Source organism: Silurus aristotelis (genome assembly GCF_946808225.1).
Source record: "Silurus aristotelis genome assembly, chromosome: 14".
Taxonomy (NCBI): domain Eukaryota; kingdom Metazoa; phylum Chordata; class Actinopteri; order Siluriformes; family Siluridae; genus Silurus; species Silurus aristotelis.
In genome coordinates, this window is record NC_139587.1 from 14,623,957 (window position 1) to 14,643,026 (window position 19,070).

General features: G+C 39.0%; 2 protein-coding genes across 7 annotated transcripts; one reads left to right on the forward strand and one right to left on the reverse strand.

The window, feature by feature from the left end:
* Nucleotides 1-904: 904 nt before the first annotated feature.
* tmem255a (transmembrane protein 255A) lies at nt 905-11,045 on the forward strand. 5 transcript variants are annotated; one of them, XM_083560419.1, is made up of 11 exons: nt 905-986; nt 2,039-2,181; nt 2,462-2,509; nt 2,600-2,662; nt 3,768-3,857; nt 3,964-4,029; nt 4,192-4,280; nt 4,455-4,526; nt 4,970-5,132; nt 7,923-8,063; nt 9,379-11,045. In XM_083560419.1, the coding sequence occupies exons 1-11, from the start codon at nt 935-937 to the stop codon at nt 9,520-9,522; spliced, it is 1,071 nt and encodes a 356-aa protein (XP_083416545.1). In that variant the 5' UTR covers nt 905-934; the 3' UTR covers nt 9,523-11,045. The 5 variants fall into 5 exon arrangements, with proteins under 5 accessions (XP_083416545.1, XP_083416544.1, XP_083416547.1 ...); XM_083560418.1 differs by having other exon boundaries at nt 930-1,213; XM_083560421.1 differs by lacking the exon at nt 4,455-4,526 and having other exon boundaries at nt 930-1,213.
* On the reverse strand, nt 10,672-15,269 carry zbtb33 (zinc finger and BTB domain containing 33). 2 transcript variants are annotated; one of them, XM_083560326.1, is made up of 2 exons: nt 14,829-15,125; nt 10,672-14,177 (listed from the first exon to the last, which is right to left on the reverse strand). In XM_083560326.1, the coding sequence occupies exon 2, from the start codon at nt 14,132-14,134 to the stop codon at nt 12,221-12,223; it is 1,914 nt and encodes a 637-aa protein (XP_083416452.1). In that variant the 5' UTR covers nt 14,135-14,177; nt 14,829-15,125; the 3' UTR covers nt 10,672-12,220. The 2 variants fall into 2 exon arrangements, with proteins under 2 accessions (XP_083416452.1, XP_083416453.1); XM_083560327.1 differs by having other exon boundaries at nt 10,758-14,136; nt 14,829-15,269.
* Nucleotides 15,270-19,070: the final 3,801 nt, after the last annotated feature.

The window sequence follows — 19,070 nt, forward strand, 5'->3', positions numbered from 1 at the left end:
TAAATCAACTTATTTTTTCCCAGTTTAAACATTTAATATGTCATCTATATTGTATTCTGAATAAAATATTGAAATTAAAAACTTTCACATCATTGCATTCTGTTCTTATTCACAATTTGTACAGTGTCCCAACTTTTTTGGAATCGGGTTTGTATTTATAGTTGTCTGGTTTGGTTCTTTTAAAAACCTATTAGGTATTAGGTCTTGAAATAATTACTGGTGGCAAATTAACTGATTTTATTTCTCCCACATAAAGCACATCCTCTAATAATAATAATAATAATAATAATAATAATAATAATAATAATAATATTAATAATAATAATAATAATAATAATCCCAGTGGGAATGCTCGGTTCTCTGTAAAACCAACAAAAGGAGCATTTGGTTTGAATCCAAAACTCAATAAATAAATTTAATTCCGGATTGATTCTAGTGTCAATTTGAATAAAGCCAATTTCTGCAAAATAGGCTTAAATAACGTGCATACCAATTGAATTGTTGGATTATGTTCATAAAATAAATTTGTGCTTAGGTGTAAATGGTTTTCTTTTTACACTTAAAGAGGTCACTGGCTACAAAGAAGAAGTAAACACTGAATCTTGGATGATAATTTGAAAGAGTGCGATGTACTTTGCTTTATTGGGGAGATTTGATAGTTTGTTTGTTTGTTTATTAATAAATGAAATCATCTTCAGCCATCTTTACAAACGTAATACAAGATAGCGGGTGTGATAATATTGTTAAAATGTGGCAAACTTATCAATAACGGCTAATATTTATTTTCTAATAATATCTAATTAATAATATAATACTTCTATATTTATATATTATACTATTATAATATTCCTGACGATAAACATGTTCTAGTGGTCCTGGTTGTTCTGTCAGAGGAAGAAAAAAAAAGCTCACGTGCGGAGGGTTCACACAGCGCATGCGTAGAGGCTGCGTTTTTGGACCAAAACACGAGGACGGCAGTGAGTTAGGTGAGGACGGAGGAGCTGGACGGAGCGCTGTGAAAGCTCAGTCGTCACGTTTGGCAAGTCAGAGAATGCCGCGGCAAGCAATGGCGCCCCATCATTTAAGCTTTGTCTCACCGAGGGGTTTCATTTTCAGTCTTAAAACATAAATGCAGTCCATGCTAGAGATCCTCCAAAAATGCCAGCGGGAGTGAATGCGCAAGCTGCCGGGATCCATATGTCCGATGCTATGGGTACGTGCAAGGTCAATGCTGTTCAGCTGGACGGCTTGACTTTTGTGCGAATGTAACCTTATTTTCGGTTATTGTAACGAGGAAAAAAAAAAAAAAAAAACACATGTACTCGACACCATCTGCGTGTATGAATGAATTACCGATGACCTCGCTTAGAAAATCGTGCGTTGTTTGATTGCATGCATTGAGCAATAACAATTTCCCGTGCAGGATTCACTGTTTATCTTACAGTCCTGTACGGAGTACAGTACGGAGGATAACACAGATCTGTTCTCCTGGTGTCTCCTCTAGTGTTCCTTAATATTTCATGTGTTCATTTAGAGAATAACGGAACCTTGTAGGTGTGGCGGTGGATGTTAATGCTGACAAATGAAATCCTGCCTGCACTCTGTGTTTTAACTGTACATACACTTTGCATTCAGAGCAACTTGATGTGCTTTAATCCAAAAAGAGTCAAAGTGTTTTCCAATGCAATGAACTTTAGAGCCAGAGGTCAGGAAGAACGTTTGAAGTACTACATTTTGAATCCTTGTTTAGAGTAAAAAAAAAAAAAAAATCTTGTAAACAATAAAAGAAAAAAGTCATCATTCATTATGTCATTTATAATTGATAACTACGCAAACCAAATGATTTCTCAGATCAATATGGCTTTTAGTTATCAGCCGGACTGATGACAATGGTGGTATTGGAGACAATGAAAACATGTATAAATAATTGTACTGAATTTAATTCTAGGCTCTTGGGGGCTGGAGTAATCTTAACTGGCATGTGCCTTCAGGTAAGCTAAGCATTTTCAAGCTATTGACCTACTTATCATCCTTATAGGGTCTTTCAAGAGGAGGAAGAGGAAGTCCATCACTGTGACTGCGATGTTGTTTGTAGTGTCCATACTTATTCTGGTCTTTGGTTTGGCTGCCACCACAAGGACACAGAACATCACGGTTGGAGGCTACTATCCTGGAGTGATTGTATGTAATCATGGGTCTATGCATTTAAAAATTCATCTTACAATGCTAAAGGAGTTATTCAAACAAATATAAATTAACGCATTTAATGCTGATGTCTCAGAAGCATTAGTCCCTAGTGTTCTTTTGTGAATATCTCAGAGAGGGGAAATCAATTTACATAAACTGACTGTGGAACGTTTAATAAGGTGAAATACCTTTATTTTTGTTAAGGTACAGCTGCCATGAGCTACTTAGGCATTGACTAGTTAGAATTGGAATATAATGGTACTTGAATTTGCAGCTTCAGACCCTCCAGAAAGCTAAGAAGACAACAAAAGTTGTTGAAAAAGTAATTATACACTGGTGGAAATATGAATGAGTGATACATCTCTGAGTCAAGTGATAAAATCAGTAACAGTGTTTGTCCTGTTATTTTTAGCTCGGTTTCGGCTCTTTTCTCGGAATCATTGGGGCTCATTTAATAGAGAATAAGAGGCAGATGGTAAGAGGTTTTCCATTACGTTATTTTTTTTTTCATATCAATTTCTCTGTTTTTTGCTCTGCATCATACAAATAATGTTGTGTTATGACAATGACACAGCATTGTTCCTTAATGAGAAAATCCACAGTTCTTCCATTCAGGTGTTTGTGGTTTAACTTGTGCTGTTAGAACAGAGGAACAGTTCAGTTCAACAGTTTGAACAATAAAAAATGTTCCAGGGACTCTGTTGAGATGCACCCATAAATAGCTCTGTGTAAGAGGAGTAGGATTGGAGTCCAGGCAGGAAAGTATGGGAGAAAAAACTGCAGAGCAGAAGAAATAGCAAGTGCAAGTGTTAACTGGGCTCAATGCAATGCATGGGCATAACTGAATAAATTGCATTGTTTTTAAGAAGTTGAAGCTGCTAAAAAGGGATTAGCCGATCACTTATATAACATTTACATTTTTGAAATATGTGGTTGGTAGAGTCGACATGCAGTACCTTTCAATTTATTGTTTGCACCATGTCTGGCTCCATGGAGCTGTCAGTTGTAGAATGTGGTATGTCATTGGGAGTGTTCAGGTCCCTCCCTCCAGCAGAGCTGCATGTACCGCAGGAAGAATGGGATGACGTGAAAATGAATCCTCCCTGTTTCTGAGGAGGGAGTGCTCGTTCACAGGGATCTGGGCACAAAGCCAACTAGGGGGCACCAGAGAAGGGAACTAATTTACTTTCATCATATCCTCTACAAAGGGCTTCATACTTAATGACCCATGACTGCAAGCTAGAAGATACATCAACTAATGCCACTGCAGTCTTTATTAGTTTTCACTAAAATACACAGAAGCCAGGATAATTGATACATCTGTTCAAAATAGATCCAATAGTCCGAAGTAAATTAGATTTTCCTCTATTAAGAGAGAATGTCATATATATATATATATATATATATGTGTGTGTGTGTGTGTGTGTGTGTGTGTGTGTGTGTGTGTGTGTGTGTGTGTGTGTGTGTGTGTGTGTGTGTGTGTATAAAAATATGAATAAATGTTTGAGTATTTCACTGCAATTGTAAGACTATGAACTACATATATCCTGCACTGTACAGTAAATTCTTTTGTGTTGCAGCTGGTAGCTTCCATCGTCTTCATCAGCTTTGGTGTGGTGGCTTCGTTCTGTTGCGCTATAGTGGATGGCATTTTTGCTGCGAGACACATAGTGAGTTATTCTATTTTTGCTATTTCAAAAAGGAACTTTTGGGCAGCATACACTATTTTTCCATTATCATGTGCTTTTTTTTTGGGGGTGTATCTTCATCCCACAGGACCTCCGACCTGTTTATGCTGGTCGATGTGAATACTACTCCAGTGTAACAGCCTTTGATGTGGATGTGAGTTCATTCATTACCTTATGACCGTATAAAAATATTTTATCTTATAACAACCTAAATATTTGCACATGACTGTGGTTCTTACTTTTTTTTTTTTTTTTTTTTTTTAGACAAAAATGCAGCATTTGTTTTTCAGATTTTTAAATTTCCTTTTCTTTTTAGGTTCACTGCCAGACAGCATCACGTGTGCCATGTAATCTGCGTGTGAAGAGTAGGACATGCTACTGCTGCGACCTCTACAATTGTGGAAAGTATGTAGGAAACCCTTGACGTCTTACCTTTTTTTCCTTTTTTTCAAGATAGCTCCTAAATGATATACAGCTATCTTTGCTTTATCTAGTTGTGTTACAGTTTCTATTTGCTTTCACCCTATTTTTCCTTTGAGCTTTGTTAGTAAAGACCACCTGTGTTTACTTATGTTTCAGAGAGCATCCTCTTTTGGGACTTCAGAATAAAGATGTTTTGAAAAAATTTAGGAAATCATCCATGAATTGGAAGTAGGTTATTTTTATTTTTAGCCCCTTCGAAGGCGATGAGTGTTGTGGTTGAAGTACTCAGTGTGGCTGTGTAGAGCTTGCTCCACTGGGAACATATGGAATTATTCAAATCAGCTAAGATTAGATTTTTTTTTACATGGTGCTTCTTGTTGAAGCGAAATCTGGGTTCCATCAACACATGCAGCTGCAAAGTATCATAATGGAAGTGTAACTCATTTGTGGTCTTAAGAACCTCGTAGGCCAAAATTTGTGGTTGTATATATTATTATGTTGTTTTGGGTTTTTTTTTAAGGATTTGTTCTAGCAGTCTTTTTACTTCAATGATCTTTATGCATGATTTTTTTGTTGTTGTTGTCGCTGTATTTTATTATTGGTAATATTGTTGATACAAACTCATTTTATAAATCTTTTGCTGAAATGCTGTTTTCTACACCCTCCGATAGCCATGTTGATCCCAGAGGAGGCTACCACGAGTACACAGAAGTGCACAGTTGCCAGGACGTCGTGTACCTTTACCACCTGTTGTGGTCTGCGACCATTCTCAACATCATCGCGTTCTTCCTGGGTATCATCACAGCAGCAGTGCTTGGAACCTTCAAGGACATGGTAGAGTTTGAAATTACCTATTTTATGCCGCTGTTAATATTGAACGTGCTTTGAATGTGTACCCTTGTGAAGGTCTCCAGACATAGTGGTCCACTATGAAGGAATAATTCATTCAGAGATCCATTCCTCTGCATTGAACACTGTATCCAAGTCAGGGTTGTGGTAGATTCATTGCAACAGTGGAGAGGATGTTCTAAAAAGGCATAGAAACCTGTGGGATATAGATTATTTTGGAAACATTTCTGACCTTTTGTATTTTTGAGCATTTTATCGTGTTATTGAAAGTGGATTGAATTGATCTTTTTGGCAATTAACTTGCACACAAGTGAAAACACGGGGGGTCTTTTACTTTAATTTATTAAAAATGTAAACCTATTCTTATACTAAGTGTTTAGACCTTTTATTAAAGGCTCTCCAAACTATTGATTTTCTTAACAGTGCCTATCAAACTTTTGGAAACACTTAGACTTTTATCGAATTTGTGAGACATGCATGTTTCATTTGTTTATATGCAACAAACAAGTTAAAAGCCAAAAGCACACGATAATTAGAAAGTGAATGACCGGAAGATAGTTTTGTTTACAGATGAGTCCAAAGTTGGCATTTTAGGCTCCAACTAAAATTATGTTACACCCACAAACATGGAGGTGAAAGCTTAGTGGTTTGGGGTTGTTTTGGAGCAGGGATGTCTGGAGAAAAGAATACTGAAACAACATGGCTACCGTTCCATACTTTAATGCCATACAATTATGTCTGGATTACGGCTAAATTGAACTAACTTTACCATACAACAAGACAGTTATACGAAAGCATACATTCAAGCTCTGTAAGCGTTGTTTAGAGAGCAAACGGTCAGCTGGGGTGTGATCTTGTCATGGAATGGCCTGCCCATTCACTGCACCTAAATCCCATTAAACTGCTCTGAAACTAAAACTGTAAGGTCAGAAAGAAATATCCAATTTATGAAGAAAACCTTTCGCCACTTTTTCAAAAGACATGGCAAAGTATTTCAGCTCAATGTTCGGAGAAACAAACTGTCCAAGAGTATGTAAAGCTGTTATTCATGAGAAGGGAGAATTTTCAGCGAAAATTAAGTTTAACATTTGTATATATTTTTTTGGTCAATGTTAATCTTCATGCTGCTAAATGACCTAGTTTTTTTTTTTGCATAAGAAACATGCATCTGTCTCTCAAAAACGATTAAAGGCTGTGTGTTTCCAAAAATTTGACAGGCCCTGTATGTCTCAAGAACTTGAATGTAATCCATCTATGGCAAATACAACTGATTGGGCATAATATTAATATGGGGGATCTTCTTAGTGGCAGAAATGGGGAGGTGGATCAACATTGACAAAAGGGTTAATACATTCAAATTTGGCACAGCACAACATTGGCCTAAAACATTCAGGCAGGACTATGCTGGATTGGCATCAGGGCAAGTCTCTGAATATCCAGATTGGCCTAGCCAAAGTCCAGAACATAGAATATTGTTGCAGAGATCAGATGACCATTCACAGACGCTCCCCCTCTTTTTTTTTTTTTTTTGACAAAGCTTCAGAGTATCTCATATTAAGAATGCATGAAGCTGACTAAATCTGGGTGTCTATCGCACAGTAAAGTGTGCAAAATGTTGATGGGTCTGAATATTTTCCAAACTCCCTATAAATAAATGCACTATGCCTATAAGGATTTGCCCATATGGGCATGATGATCAGCTGTCCAGCTTTTACTATAATTATAATTTTTTATTTTTAATGAACAAAATAATAAACACAACACTTGTTTTTGCCCCCATTTTTTATGAGCTAAACTCAAAGGTCTAAGACTTTTTCTATGTACACAAAAGGCCTTTTTCTCTTAAATATTGTTAACAAATCTGTCTAAATCTGTGTTAGTGAGCACTTCTCCTTTGCCGAGGTGTGGCATATCAAGAAAAACCAGTCAGGATCTGATGTGACCACCATTTGCCTCACACATTTTGCCCTGTACAGTGAAAACCGGGATTCATTCGTGAAGAGAACACCTCTCCAAAGTGCCATCGAATGTGAGCATTTGCCCACTCAAGTCGGTTACGATGACGATCTGCAGTCAGTTCGAGACCCCGATGAGGACGACGAGCATGCAGATGAACTTCCCTGAGATGGTTTCTGACAGTTTAGCAGAAATTCTTTGGGTATGCAAACCCATTGTTGCAGCAGCTGTCCAGGTGGCTGGTCTCAGACAATCTTGGTGGTGAAGATGCTAGATTCGGAGGTCTTGGGCTGGTGTGGTTACATGTTGTCTGCGGTGGTGAGGCCGGTTGGGTGTACTGCCAAATTCTCGAAAACGCCTTTGGAGACGGCTTATGGTAGAGAAATGAACATTCAATTCACAGGCAGCTGCTCTCGTGGACATTCCTGCATGCCAATTGCATGCTCTCTGAAAACTTGCGACATCTGTGGCATTGTGCTGTGTGATAAAACTGCGCATTTTAGACCTGTGCAATAATCAGAATCAGAATCTTGATCTGTGACACCTGTGAGGTGGATGGATTATCTCAGCAAAGGATAAGTGGTCACTAACACAGATTTAGACAGATTTATGAACAATGTTTGAGAGAAATAGGCCTTTTGTGTACATAGACAAAGTCTTAGACTTTTCAATTTCATCACGTGAAAAATGGAGGCAAAAACAAGTGTTGTGTTTATAATTTTGTTCAGTATAATTAATAATCCGAAGCCTGTGTGACAAAGTCTCAATAAGATCAGATTAAAAGAATTTTGGAATAATTAAATCTATATTTTTTTTAAGGTGCCAACTGCTGCCACTGACACATGTGAATCAGATTCCCACGCCACCACAGCGGCCCCTCAGACTCGCACCAGAACCACCTCCAACTCTTTCTACAACACTGCCCCCTGCCTGCCACCTTATACTGCCTATGACCTCCAGGTAATTCAGAATTTTCTTCGTATTGTATATTTGCCACAATGCTGAGCAGGTTTGCTTAAAAGTACTTACAGCAGCCAACAAACAATTGTTACAGACAAACACTGCTTATTCCTATATTAGTGCCATCAAGCCAAGTTTATTCATTTATAAGTTCAGTCAGCCCTGATATCACCTCTAAAGACATTTAAAAGGGGCATGGTTATTGGGTTAATGGGTTAATCGGGATGTTAGGGATGGCTTTCGAAGCTCATTAACTTGGATGAACTTTCAAAGAGCAACTGTAGCTGTTCATAGTTTTGTAGCAAAGTCATGTCTTGTTTCTTTGTAAATTGTTTTAACAGACCCTCAGCGGGGTCTTATTTGCAGATGTTGCCCATTTTGAGGCTCAGAAACTGTATTCCTGGCAAAAAACAAAATGAATTTACCATTCCCTCTGAAAGTATTGGAACAGCAAGTACAATTCTTATAAATAGTGTGTGTGTGTGTGTGTGTGTGTGTGTGTGTGTGTGTGTGTGTGTGTGTGTGTGTGTGTGTGTGTGTGTGTGTGAAATGCATGCTCAATTATGTGATGGTTTGGTGACTTGACCAATACATATTGGTCATAATGGAAAGAAAAGGGTTTCTTTCTCTCTACCCATGTCATGGACACCAGGCATATCACACAGAGAAACTGCTTTCTTTTTTTTCATTCAAATCAAAGTGTTTTAAGGACTGTTGGCCAGAATGCACCAGTGTCCCCTCCCCACTGCTGTGCTGGAAAATCAGAAAGCAACATTATATAAGAAAATGACATCAAAATGCATTTTTAAGTCAATTATGGAAATGCTTCTTTCCCAGAAGCCATTCCAAGCTTATTATGCTGGTCAGCATCTAAAGCACCAAACCCATTTTTGTTAAGTTTCATTGTTTTGCTGTGGTTGCTATAGAGATGTAAAGAGATCCTGAATGCTTGATTGCTGCATCACAGTCCTACTAATCTTGGTGTATATTTTTTTTTAAATGAGACCATTTCTAAATTATCCATCAATTTTATTGTCCTCCCATCGGTATGCTTGCATGTAGCTGATGGAAATATTGCAATTTCTGGAACTTTACGCAATATAGAGGTTCTATAGGATCTGTAAATGCGTAATTCTCCGATATTGCAATTAGACTTACAATTAGATATTGCTAAATAAAATCATTTCTATTTCAAGCTGTTTGATTTAGCCAAGTCCAGCATTGGGAAGTAACTGAGGGTTAGCCATATTAGCGTTCACTTTCCACATGATCGTATGCCAATGAATGAATAAACTAATGACGTTTGTCATTTCAGGGCTCCAACATGTTCCCGGACTCTTCTGGCCTATCTGATGACTCACAGTCTGGAGCCAGTCACATGTGGCCCACAATGATCCCTCCACGCTATTCTCCTCCTTATTATCCACCTGATGATAAACCTCCGCCATACAGTCCTTAAAGGACGCCAAAATCGTGGTCACATTGACAATATGCTCTAGTATTTGAGAGGTACATGGGCATGCATACATTTTAAAAAAGTTCCTGCTCTTGTGGACGATCACTACACAGGCAAGTCCTGCTACGATGTGATATCTGCTGAATAGAATCAGATCACCGCTGCAGTAGAGAACCTGGAGGTTCATCTACGCAGTGGAATTTCTACAGTTTAGGTTCACTAGGCAGCCTCACGACTTCATGCTTTAACCAACAGCAAGACTGTTCACAGATATGCCTTAAAAGTGTCATTATGCTCATGTCATGAGTGTTTCCTGTGGACACAGTGACTCTATTTTTGTCTCACTTCAGCCGAAGAGGGATGAGGAATCTTGTATGTATGTATGTCTGTCTGTATTGTCTTGTTCATTTGCACTTTATTTGTACCTGAATTTAACGGCAAGACATCCAACTACATAATCCTTCCATCAGTTCGGGCAGCTAGAAATAAGCTTGTGGAGCCCAAAAGCGTACTTCTAATATTCTCTCTAAGCAACATGTAAATCATGGTCATTTTATTTAGCACCTCACCCAGGTACAAATAATACGTTCAATCACATGCAGTGTAAATATCCTCTTCCTGGTGTGTGAATAGTCCTATTACGATGAGTAGATAAAGGAAACAACCCATAACTATAAATAGATCTTTACATCACCTCTGACAATCGTCTCAGGTTTGTAAAAATGGAATTGCATCACTCGTTTAAAGGTGTTGACACCTGAAATATTTCAGTATATTAAGTATAAAACATACAGCGACAGTATAAACTACACATTGTCTGTACACAAGCTTTGAAGTACAGGAACAGTTCATACTGCCTTCTCTTAGTATACATTTACTCATATCTTAAAAGGTGTCTATTCACTGTGATTAGTGACGAGTCTATAGATTTAGATGTACTTGGTGTGCTTTTTTTATTATAATTATTTTAAGTAAATGTACAAATCTGTAAGCAAAAATCTGTAAATGGCAGAGAAAAAAAAAAGAGCAGGAATCACATACAGTCCACTCTGTGTCTGTTAAAAATATATTTTATGTGTATAAATAGGACCTTTTTACTGCAGAGCTGGACAAAAAAAAAAAACTCAACAGCCAACAATGTAGACCATCGCCTTCTGTATATTCTATCACACTTGCTATTTTATTCAACACCATGAACAAGGAATGCTGGAGAAAAATGTTCACGTAATTGACAGCAATGAGAAATAAGTACTCTAAGGTTTTATTTCACATTGTACAGCACTAAGACCTAATAAATATAGTTGAACAAAATAGAAAACAGTTAAAATGGTCTTTAGTAGTACAAATATTTGTTAATATGCAAGAGTAACAAAAGGTTAGAGCACTCACTTTCTGACTGGTGATATTCTGTCACATGATCATCCTAATGTCCAAACCATTACCTTCTAACTACAATACAATGGAATACATACATGTATATGTAAGGAAGAAATATAGAAAAGCACATGGTTAAAAAAAAATAATAATTTTAACAAACAACGAAAACAGCAGAAAATGATCTATTAATCACCCACCTACACTTAGATAATGGTCTGCTAAGTAGATACTCAACCATTTTACTTCGTTCATTCACAACAATTCATGAGTACACTCTTGGTGGGAATGACCACAGCCTTATATGGCCAGCATATAAATAAAAAAAAAAAGTACAATATTACAAGTGCAATCTGCTAAATAATGGACATATTACTAACATTCACAAACGTCTCCCAACCTTCTCTGCATCCAAATTATAAATACAAAAATGTTCTTTATGCTAGACAAACAAAAACCCCGAAACGAATCCGGCAATATGATTGGTCTCTTTAATGGAAGCAAGTGCATTATGATCTATTGAGATGTCATTATTATTATAAAAGCCCCAAATCACTACAATTGTGTGTGCAGAATGTTTCGATATTTCCTGTTCCGAATTCTAACAATGAATCTGCACGTTTGTCCACGTTTTTTTTTTTTGTGCTGCTATTAAACTGTGTGGTCACTTGCAGACTTTGAAGACATTGTGCTCTTAGACTTAAGTCTGTATTTAATCGAAACGTTAAAGTCTTGCCAAACTAGCAATACCGCAAACTTGTTGGATATGATTCATGTGTAAAAAGAGACTTGCAATGTTACATTTAAAACAAACTGAACTGAAAATCTGTATGCATTGTTCAAACTCATGCCATTTCCCCACTGGCATCATTTTGCTTTTCCACACTTCTTTCACAGATTAAAGGTACAACATGAAGTTTCCTTGGCGTCCTTATTGCAACATTGCAACACATGGCTGATTCACATGATTCATAATAAAGTAATATCCACAGTCTAATTAATGTAAAGAAGAGGAAAAAAAAAAACAGCATCCCTCAGTTACCCCGTCTTTTAACTACTGTTTGTTTCGTTTGAGTTTAATCAAGAAATGTATCCAGATATTTGTTGTAGTACTGCCAAGCTTAAAAGCATTAGAGAACTGTAATTAAGAGCTACAGAATAAATTCAAACACGCAAATCGGACAAAACACTCGAACCCCATCTTGAATCACAAATGTGTTCAATTGACTCACTTTTTTTTTTCCAGTTGAATCAATGCAAGAATGTATTTCTTTGAAAGCTGGAACATTAAAAGGCACATAGCATTCAGCAGTATGAACATGCCACCTCAGTATGTTTCCGGTATGACAAATTCAAACTCTGTCGTGTTCTCTACATTCATTTGGTTTGGGGAACGATGAGGGGGTCCAGGTCGTGCATGAGCCCCTGGTCGATTGTGCGCATCGGGTTCGACGAAGATGTCGTCCCAGTTCAACATTTTGCTCTGGCTGGAGGGGAGTTCCTGATTTGTGAAATGCGGCCTGGCCGGGTTAACGTGCTGCACAATCCCGTTTTCGTTGATGACCGGAATCCCCCCGCTCTCGCCCGAGACGAAAGAGTACGGCTTGAACTGTAGAGTTTTACACGGCAGCAAGCGGTACAAGTTATTATCCGCATCGTCCTTCTCCTTCCTGCCTGAGGGGTCTTGATTGTGCATTTGTTTGCAGTGCGAAGACAATAACTGGTAGTTGAGGAACATTTCATTACACAGTAAACACTGGTACCTTCTCTCACCTGTGTGAGTGATCTCATGTTTGGTTCTGTATTCGGCCAGAGCAAATACTTTGTCGCAGTAATGACACGGGTACTTCCTCTCCCAAGAGTGTGTGTTAAAATGCCGTCTGAGGCTCGTCAGACACACGTAGGGACGCTTGCACACAATACACACATAAAAGGTCTTTCCGTCCATGATAAGTTCATAATGATCCTCTTGCTCCCCTTTCCCTTTTTTCTTGCCCCGAGGCGAGACAACGGTCTGATTAGCTGCACTGTGTACTGAGGTCTGCGATTTTCGTCCGACGGCGGGTCGAGCTTCTCCTTCACCTGAACACTCTTTCACAGGAACAATGTCATATGTGTTTTCCCCGATGTTGGCATAAACCTTGCATCCTGATGACAGCGAATCAATTTCTGAAGCTTTATCTAACGTGATGGTCTTCTTGGTCAGAGCAGCATCTAGCCCAGTTCCATTACTAGTGCCGAAGACAGGCCTTACATCAGACAGTCTGATTTTGCCCGACTGATCAGGTGACTGCTCCAACAAAACCTTTTTCTTCTGAACGCCAAGAACTTCCCTGGGTTCCAGAGGCAGAGTGGTTTTAAGTTGTTCAGGGGAAATACTTTTCACACATGGTGGGGTGGAGGGTGCACTCTGAGTAGAGGATCTTGATTCAGAGGCCCTAACGGAATCACTGATGTTTGGGGATATATTGACAGCTGCAGGGATTGCACGGAGTTGTGGGTCGTCTTGGAATTTCTTTGGTACTTTACTTTCTGAAGGGGCCGTGCTTTCCTCATTTTGGGCTTTTCCCTTTTCAGGATTCTTTTCTTTCTCATTAGTGACTTTTTGTCTTTTAGGCTCTGGTCCTTCATCCGCATCCAAATCTATAACCTGAGATTGCTTCTGAGCTTTCGGCGCTTCCAGCTGCGAGACAAACAGAACGTCGTCGTTGTCTTGATCATCTCTTTCGACGTTGCCGCTTACCATTTTGAATTCCTCGGCCGATAACGAGAACGACTCTGTAATGATCGGCATATTCACTCCGCTTTCGTTTTTCTCGGCGGCATCGACGCTGCTTCCGTCTCCTTCTTTTGACAAGCCGGGCAGCCCCTTGACTTGGGAAAGTGGGGTCGCAAGATTAGCAATGAACTTTACACCCAAGTTCTGACCAGCGCTGATAAGATCTTCGAGCTTGTCGGAGCGAATCCGATGGATTTTCGAGGTGTATATGTAATTAAGGATCTCTTCGAATATGTCCGCCTTGATAAAATTCAGCTCAATCACTTGTCCTGCGACTGAGAACAGGTGGCGAAAGTAGGTGCTGGACGCCGACAGCATTGTCTTGTGTGCCCTGAACTTGCGATCCTGTACGATTATGGTCACGTCGCAGAACAGACCGTTGTTTCGCTGCTCACTGATGGCCTCCAGCAACGACACAGGAAACTGAGTGTCAGTTACTGATATCAGCTTTAATTTCGACATCCCTGTGAAGAGAGTGATGGAGGCACAGGAACGTCAAGCTTCTCTAAAAAAAAAAAAAAAACCTCAAAATAATATTTTACAATATTTTTTTTCGTGCACACTACAGCACAGGGATGTGTAAATTCCTGCAGCTGGTGGTCTGTGCAGTATGTGAATGGTTTCTGTAACTAGTAATAAGCTGTTCTAACAAAGCCTCTGGTGATACTATTAGTGGACGATAAACATTTAAAAATATAATATTGATCAAACATACGTGCTATCGTGAACTCGTTTTTATTATTCTATGATCCTGCTCTTTTAGCTAACAAGTTACAGTGATTTAAATTGGTGAAAAAACAGATGCAATGAATTACGTTCCATGCAAGTTTGGTCACGATGCGTGCAGGAAGTGCAGCAGTAATAAACGGATATTTTCTAAGCGTCTCTATTAATGCGTTTACTTGAGTATGAACTCACAAAATAACACTGAATCCACTAAAAAACACCAACCACAATGACTCGGCTAGCTCCCGAACGCTCAATTCATCTCTCCCGGTTGAACGCCAGATTGCGGCCTACTTACGCTAACACGGCTAACCTAGCTAGCAGGGTGTATAATACCAAGCTAGCAGAGAAGACTTAGCCGTCACGTTATTAATGGAAGAACAGATCTAATCAAACATGTATTGAATGTTACCGATGTTTGATTGTGTACCTGCAGTGCGACGCGTTTATATCCAGGCTTCTGAAGTAATAATAATAAAAACACCGCCACACAAACACACACAATGCCGGTGTGTAACAGCAGACAACAAAAAGTCTGTTGTTGGAAATGAAGGAAAGCTGCGACTCTCCGCATAACCAACAGGAGTCGCAAAATAGCGGCCGCTAACATGTGCCTGCTAAATCCACCTCAATAATCACTCATTACTGATGATGTGCTCGTCTGTCATCTGCAGCGGAGGGCAGAGTGGTCAGTCACTGGTCAGTGTATGGAGGTAAACGTTATTTAACCGCATTTTATACAAATATTAATAAATATATAAATAAAGATACGTGACCAAATAGTCACATCATCTGCATTGAAAACTATTCATGTGGTACAGTTTGCTATGGATGTACCTGGTACGGTACGGTATGGGTTGGTATGGGATGGGATGGGATGGTATGACGCAACCACCCGCGTGCTTTTGTTTTCGGTTTGGGTTGCCAGGTCTGTGCGCAAAGATAAAGGCAACCCACGAGCAGTCACACGAGATCAACAATGCAGCTATACTGCATACACAGTAACTCCAGTAAATCTTCATGCATTACGGGGGGGAATGGAAAAGAAAAAAAACAGTTTTTAGATTTCACAGTTATCCAACAGAACAAGGAGCCAAAAACTACAAAGGAGTGTCTTAAAAAAAAGAGAGAGAATGTTTATGTTCATAAAGTTGGCATGTGTAACTGCATACTGAGGGCTCAATACTTTCTTATTTTTACTTTTCATATAACTCAGAGAACACCTTTATTCTTTAGCCTTCAAAAGGAGGCTAAAGGAAGAAGAAGGAAGATATAGGCAGGGGGATGTAAAAGATTTTCCAAAACATTTGATGTACCAAGGATTACAGTGAAAGTTATCACCAACAAAGTGGAAAAAATGGGGAACCACGATAAAAAGGACAAGACAAAAACTAATCTAAGATAATTAAATACCATGAGATCTATGGCATCATTAAAAGGCCTGCAGGAATATGTGACAATATCTTATATTTGTTTTAAGTCTTGGGTACAGAGTATGATGGCTAAACGCAAACCCCTTTTAATAAATAAAAAAAAAAAAACTCCAAGTAGAGACCTGCACTGGACCCACGGGACCAGACACAAACAAACAAACAAATCAAGCAAAGCGCCAGTCACAAGTAAATTACCAAATATAAATCCAAGTATTAGCAAAATAATAAAAAATGGTGGCACAGCTTTATAATCTTAACAGATTTCAAGCACTTTGAGGATGAAATAGTACGGATATATTGCTAGACTTCATTTTCAAAAAAACATGAATATAGGAATTTGACAAATATATCTGCTATGATGAATATGCGATTTGGCAAGCAATAATAAAATATTAATAATAAAGCGTTAATCATATTTGCCTTCTTCTATGTTACAGAAACTAAACAATACATCCTTAAAAAATTAAGAAAAATCTAAAAGCAAGCTACAGGTTATAAACTTAGAAAATTAAATCCAAAATAATTGTGTATGACGACAATCCTCAAAAATATAAAGAGCAGATTCATTAGGGGCACCACAAAAAGGTAATTGGTGACAAGAGGTCATTGTGGATTATAGACGGGCCGGCAATCACACTCACGCTCCCATTCACATCAACGGAGCTGCAGTTGAGCGTGTACCCAGCTTTAAGTTTCTTGGAGTCCACATCTCTGAGGATCTCACCTGGACTCTGAACTCTTCTATCCTGCTCAGGAAGGCACAACAGCACCTGGTTTTTTTTTGAGGAGACTTAAAAAGTCCTGTCTGTGCTAGAGGATACTGGAGAACTTTTACTGCTGTACCCTTGAGAGCATCCTCACTAACTGCATCTCAGCATGGTATAGCAGCTGCGCTGCTTCGGAAAGTAAAACCCTTTAGAGGGTGGTGAAAACTGCCCAATGAATCATCTGCACTCAGCGTCCCGTCTTGGAGAACATGTACAATAAACGTGTACAATGCAAAGAATGAGGGGCATCATCAAAGCTACCTCTCACCCCAACCATGGACTATTCACCCTTCTCTCATCGGGCAGATGCTACAGGTGCCTCAGAGCCGCACTAACAGACTAAAGAATAGCTTTTTTCCTGTGGCTGTTACTGCACTGAACAGCTGATTCAATACTGCATTGTCACTTTCCACTACACATTTCTTTTTGCACCATCCTTAACTCACTTTTGCACTACTGTACATTCCACCCATATTTATACTGTATATACTGACGATATATATATATATATATATATATATATATATATATATATATATATATATATATATATATATATATACATACATACATACACACACACTAACCGGCCACTTTATTAGGTACACCTTACTAGAATCGGGTTGGACTCCCTTTTGCCTTCGAAACTGCCTTAATCCTTTGTGGCTTACATTCAACAAGGTACTGGAAACATTCCTCAGAGATTTAGGTCCATATTGACATGATAGCATCACGCAGTTGCTGCAGATTTGTCGGCTGCACATCCATGATGCGAATCTCCCGTTCCACCACATCCCAAAGGTGCTCTATTGGATTGAGATCTGGGGACTGTGGAGGCTATTTGAGTACAGTGAACTCATTGTCATGTTCAAGAAACCAGTCTGAGATGATTCGTGCTTTATGACAGGGCGCGTTATCCTGCTGGAAGTAGCCATCAGAAGATGGGTACACTGTGGTCATAAAGGGATAGACATGGTCAGCGACAATAATCAGGTAGGCTGTGGCGTTGACACGATGCTCAATTGGTAGTAATGGGCCCAAAGTGTGCCAAGAATATATCCCCCACACCACCACCACCAGCCTAAACCGTTGATACAAGGCAGGATGGATCCATGCTTTCATGTTGTTGACGCCAAATTCTGACCCTACCACCCGAATGTCGCAGCAGAAATCGAGACTCATCAGACCAGGCAATGTTTTTCCAATCTTCTATTGTCCAATTTTGGTGAGCCTGTGCAAATTGTAGCCTCAGTTTCCTGTTCTTAGCTGTCAGGAGTGGCACCCAGTGTGGTCTTCTGCTGCTGTAGCCCATCCGCCACAAGGTTCGATGTGTTGTGCTTTCGGAGACGCTCTTCTGCATACCTCGGTTGTAACGAGTGGTTATTTAAGTTACTGTTGCCTTTCTATCAGCTCGAACCAGTCTGGCCATTCTCCTCTGAACTCTGGCATCAACAAGGAATTTGCGCCCACAGAACTGCCGCTCACTGGATATTTTCTCTTTTTCGGACCATTCTCTGTAAACCCTAGAGATGGTTGTGCGGGAAAATCCCAGTAGATCAGCAGTTTCTGAAATACTCAGACCAGCCCGTCTGGCACCAACAACCATGCCACGTTCAAAGTCACTTAAATCACCTTTCTTCCCCATTCTGACGCTCAGTTTGAACTGCAGCAGATCATCTTGACCATGTCTACATGCCTAAATGCATTGAGTTGCTGCTATTTGATTGGCTGATTAGAAATTTGCGTTAACGAGCAGTTGGACAGGTGTACCTAATAAAGTGGCCGGTGAGTATATATATATATATATATATATATATATATATATATATATATATATATATATATATATATATATATATATATATATATATACAAACCCGATTAATACATACAAACCCGATTCTAAAAAAGTTGGGACACTGAACAAATTGTGAATAAAAACAGAATGCAATGATGTGGGAGTTTCAAATTGCAATATTTTATTCAGAAAACAACATAGATGACATATCAAATGTTTAAACTGAGAAAATGTATAATTTTAAGGGAAAAATAAGTTGATTTTAAATTTCATGGCATCAACACATCTCAAAAAAGTTGGGACAAGGCCATGTTTATCACTGTGTGGCATCCCCTCTTCTTTTTATAACAGTCTGCAAACGTCTAGGGACTGAGGAGACAAGTTGCTCAAGTTTAGGAATAGGAATGTTGTCCCATTGTTGTCTAATACAGGCTTCTAGTTGCTCAACTGTCTTAGGTCTTCTTTGTCGCATCTTCCTCTTTATGATGTGCCACATGTTTTCTATGGGTGAAAGATCTGGACTGCAGGCTGGCCATGATGTTGTAATTGATGCAGTATGTGGTCTGGCATTGTCATGTTGGAAAATGCACGGTCTTCCCTGAAAGAGACGATGTCTGGATGGGAGCATTTGTTATTCTAGAACTTGGATATAACTTTTAGCATTGATGGTGCCT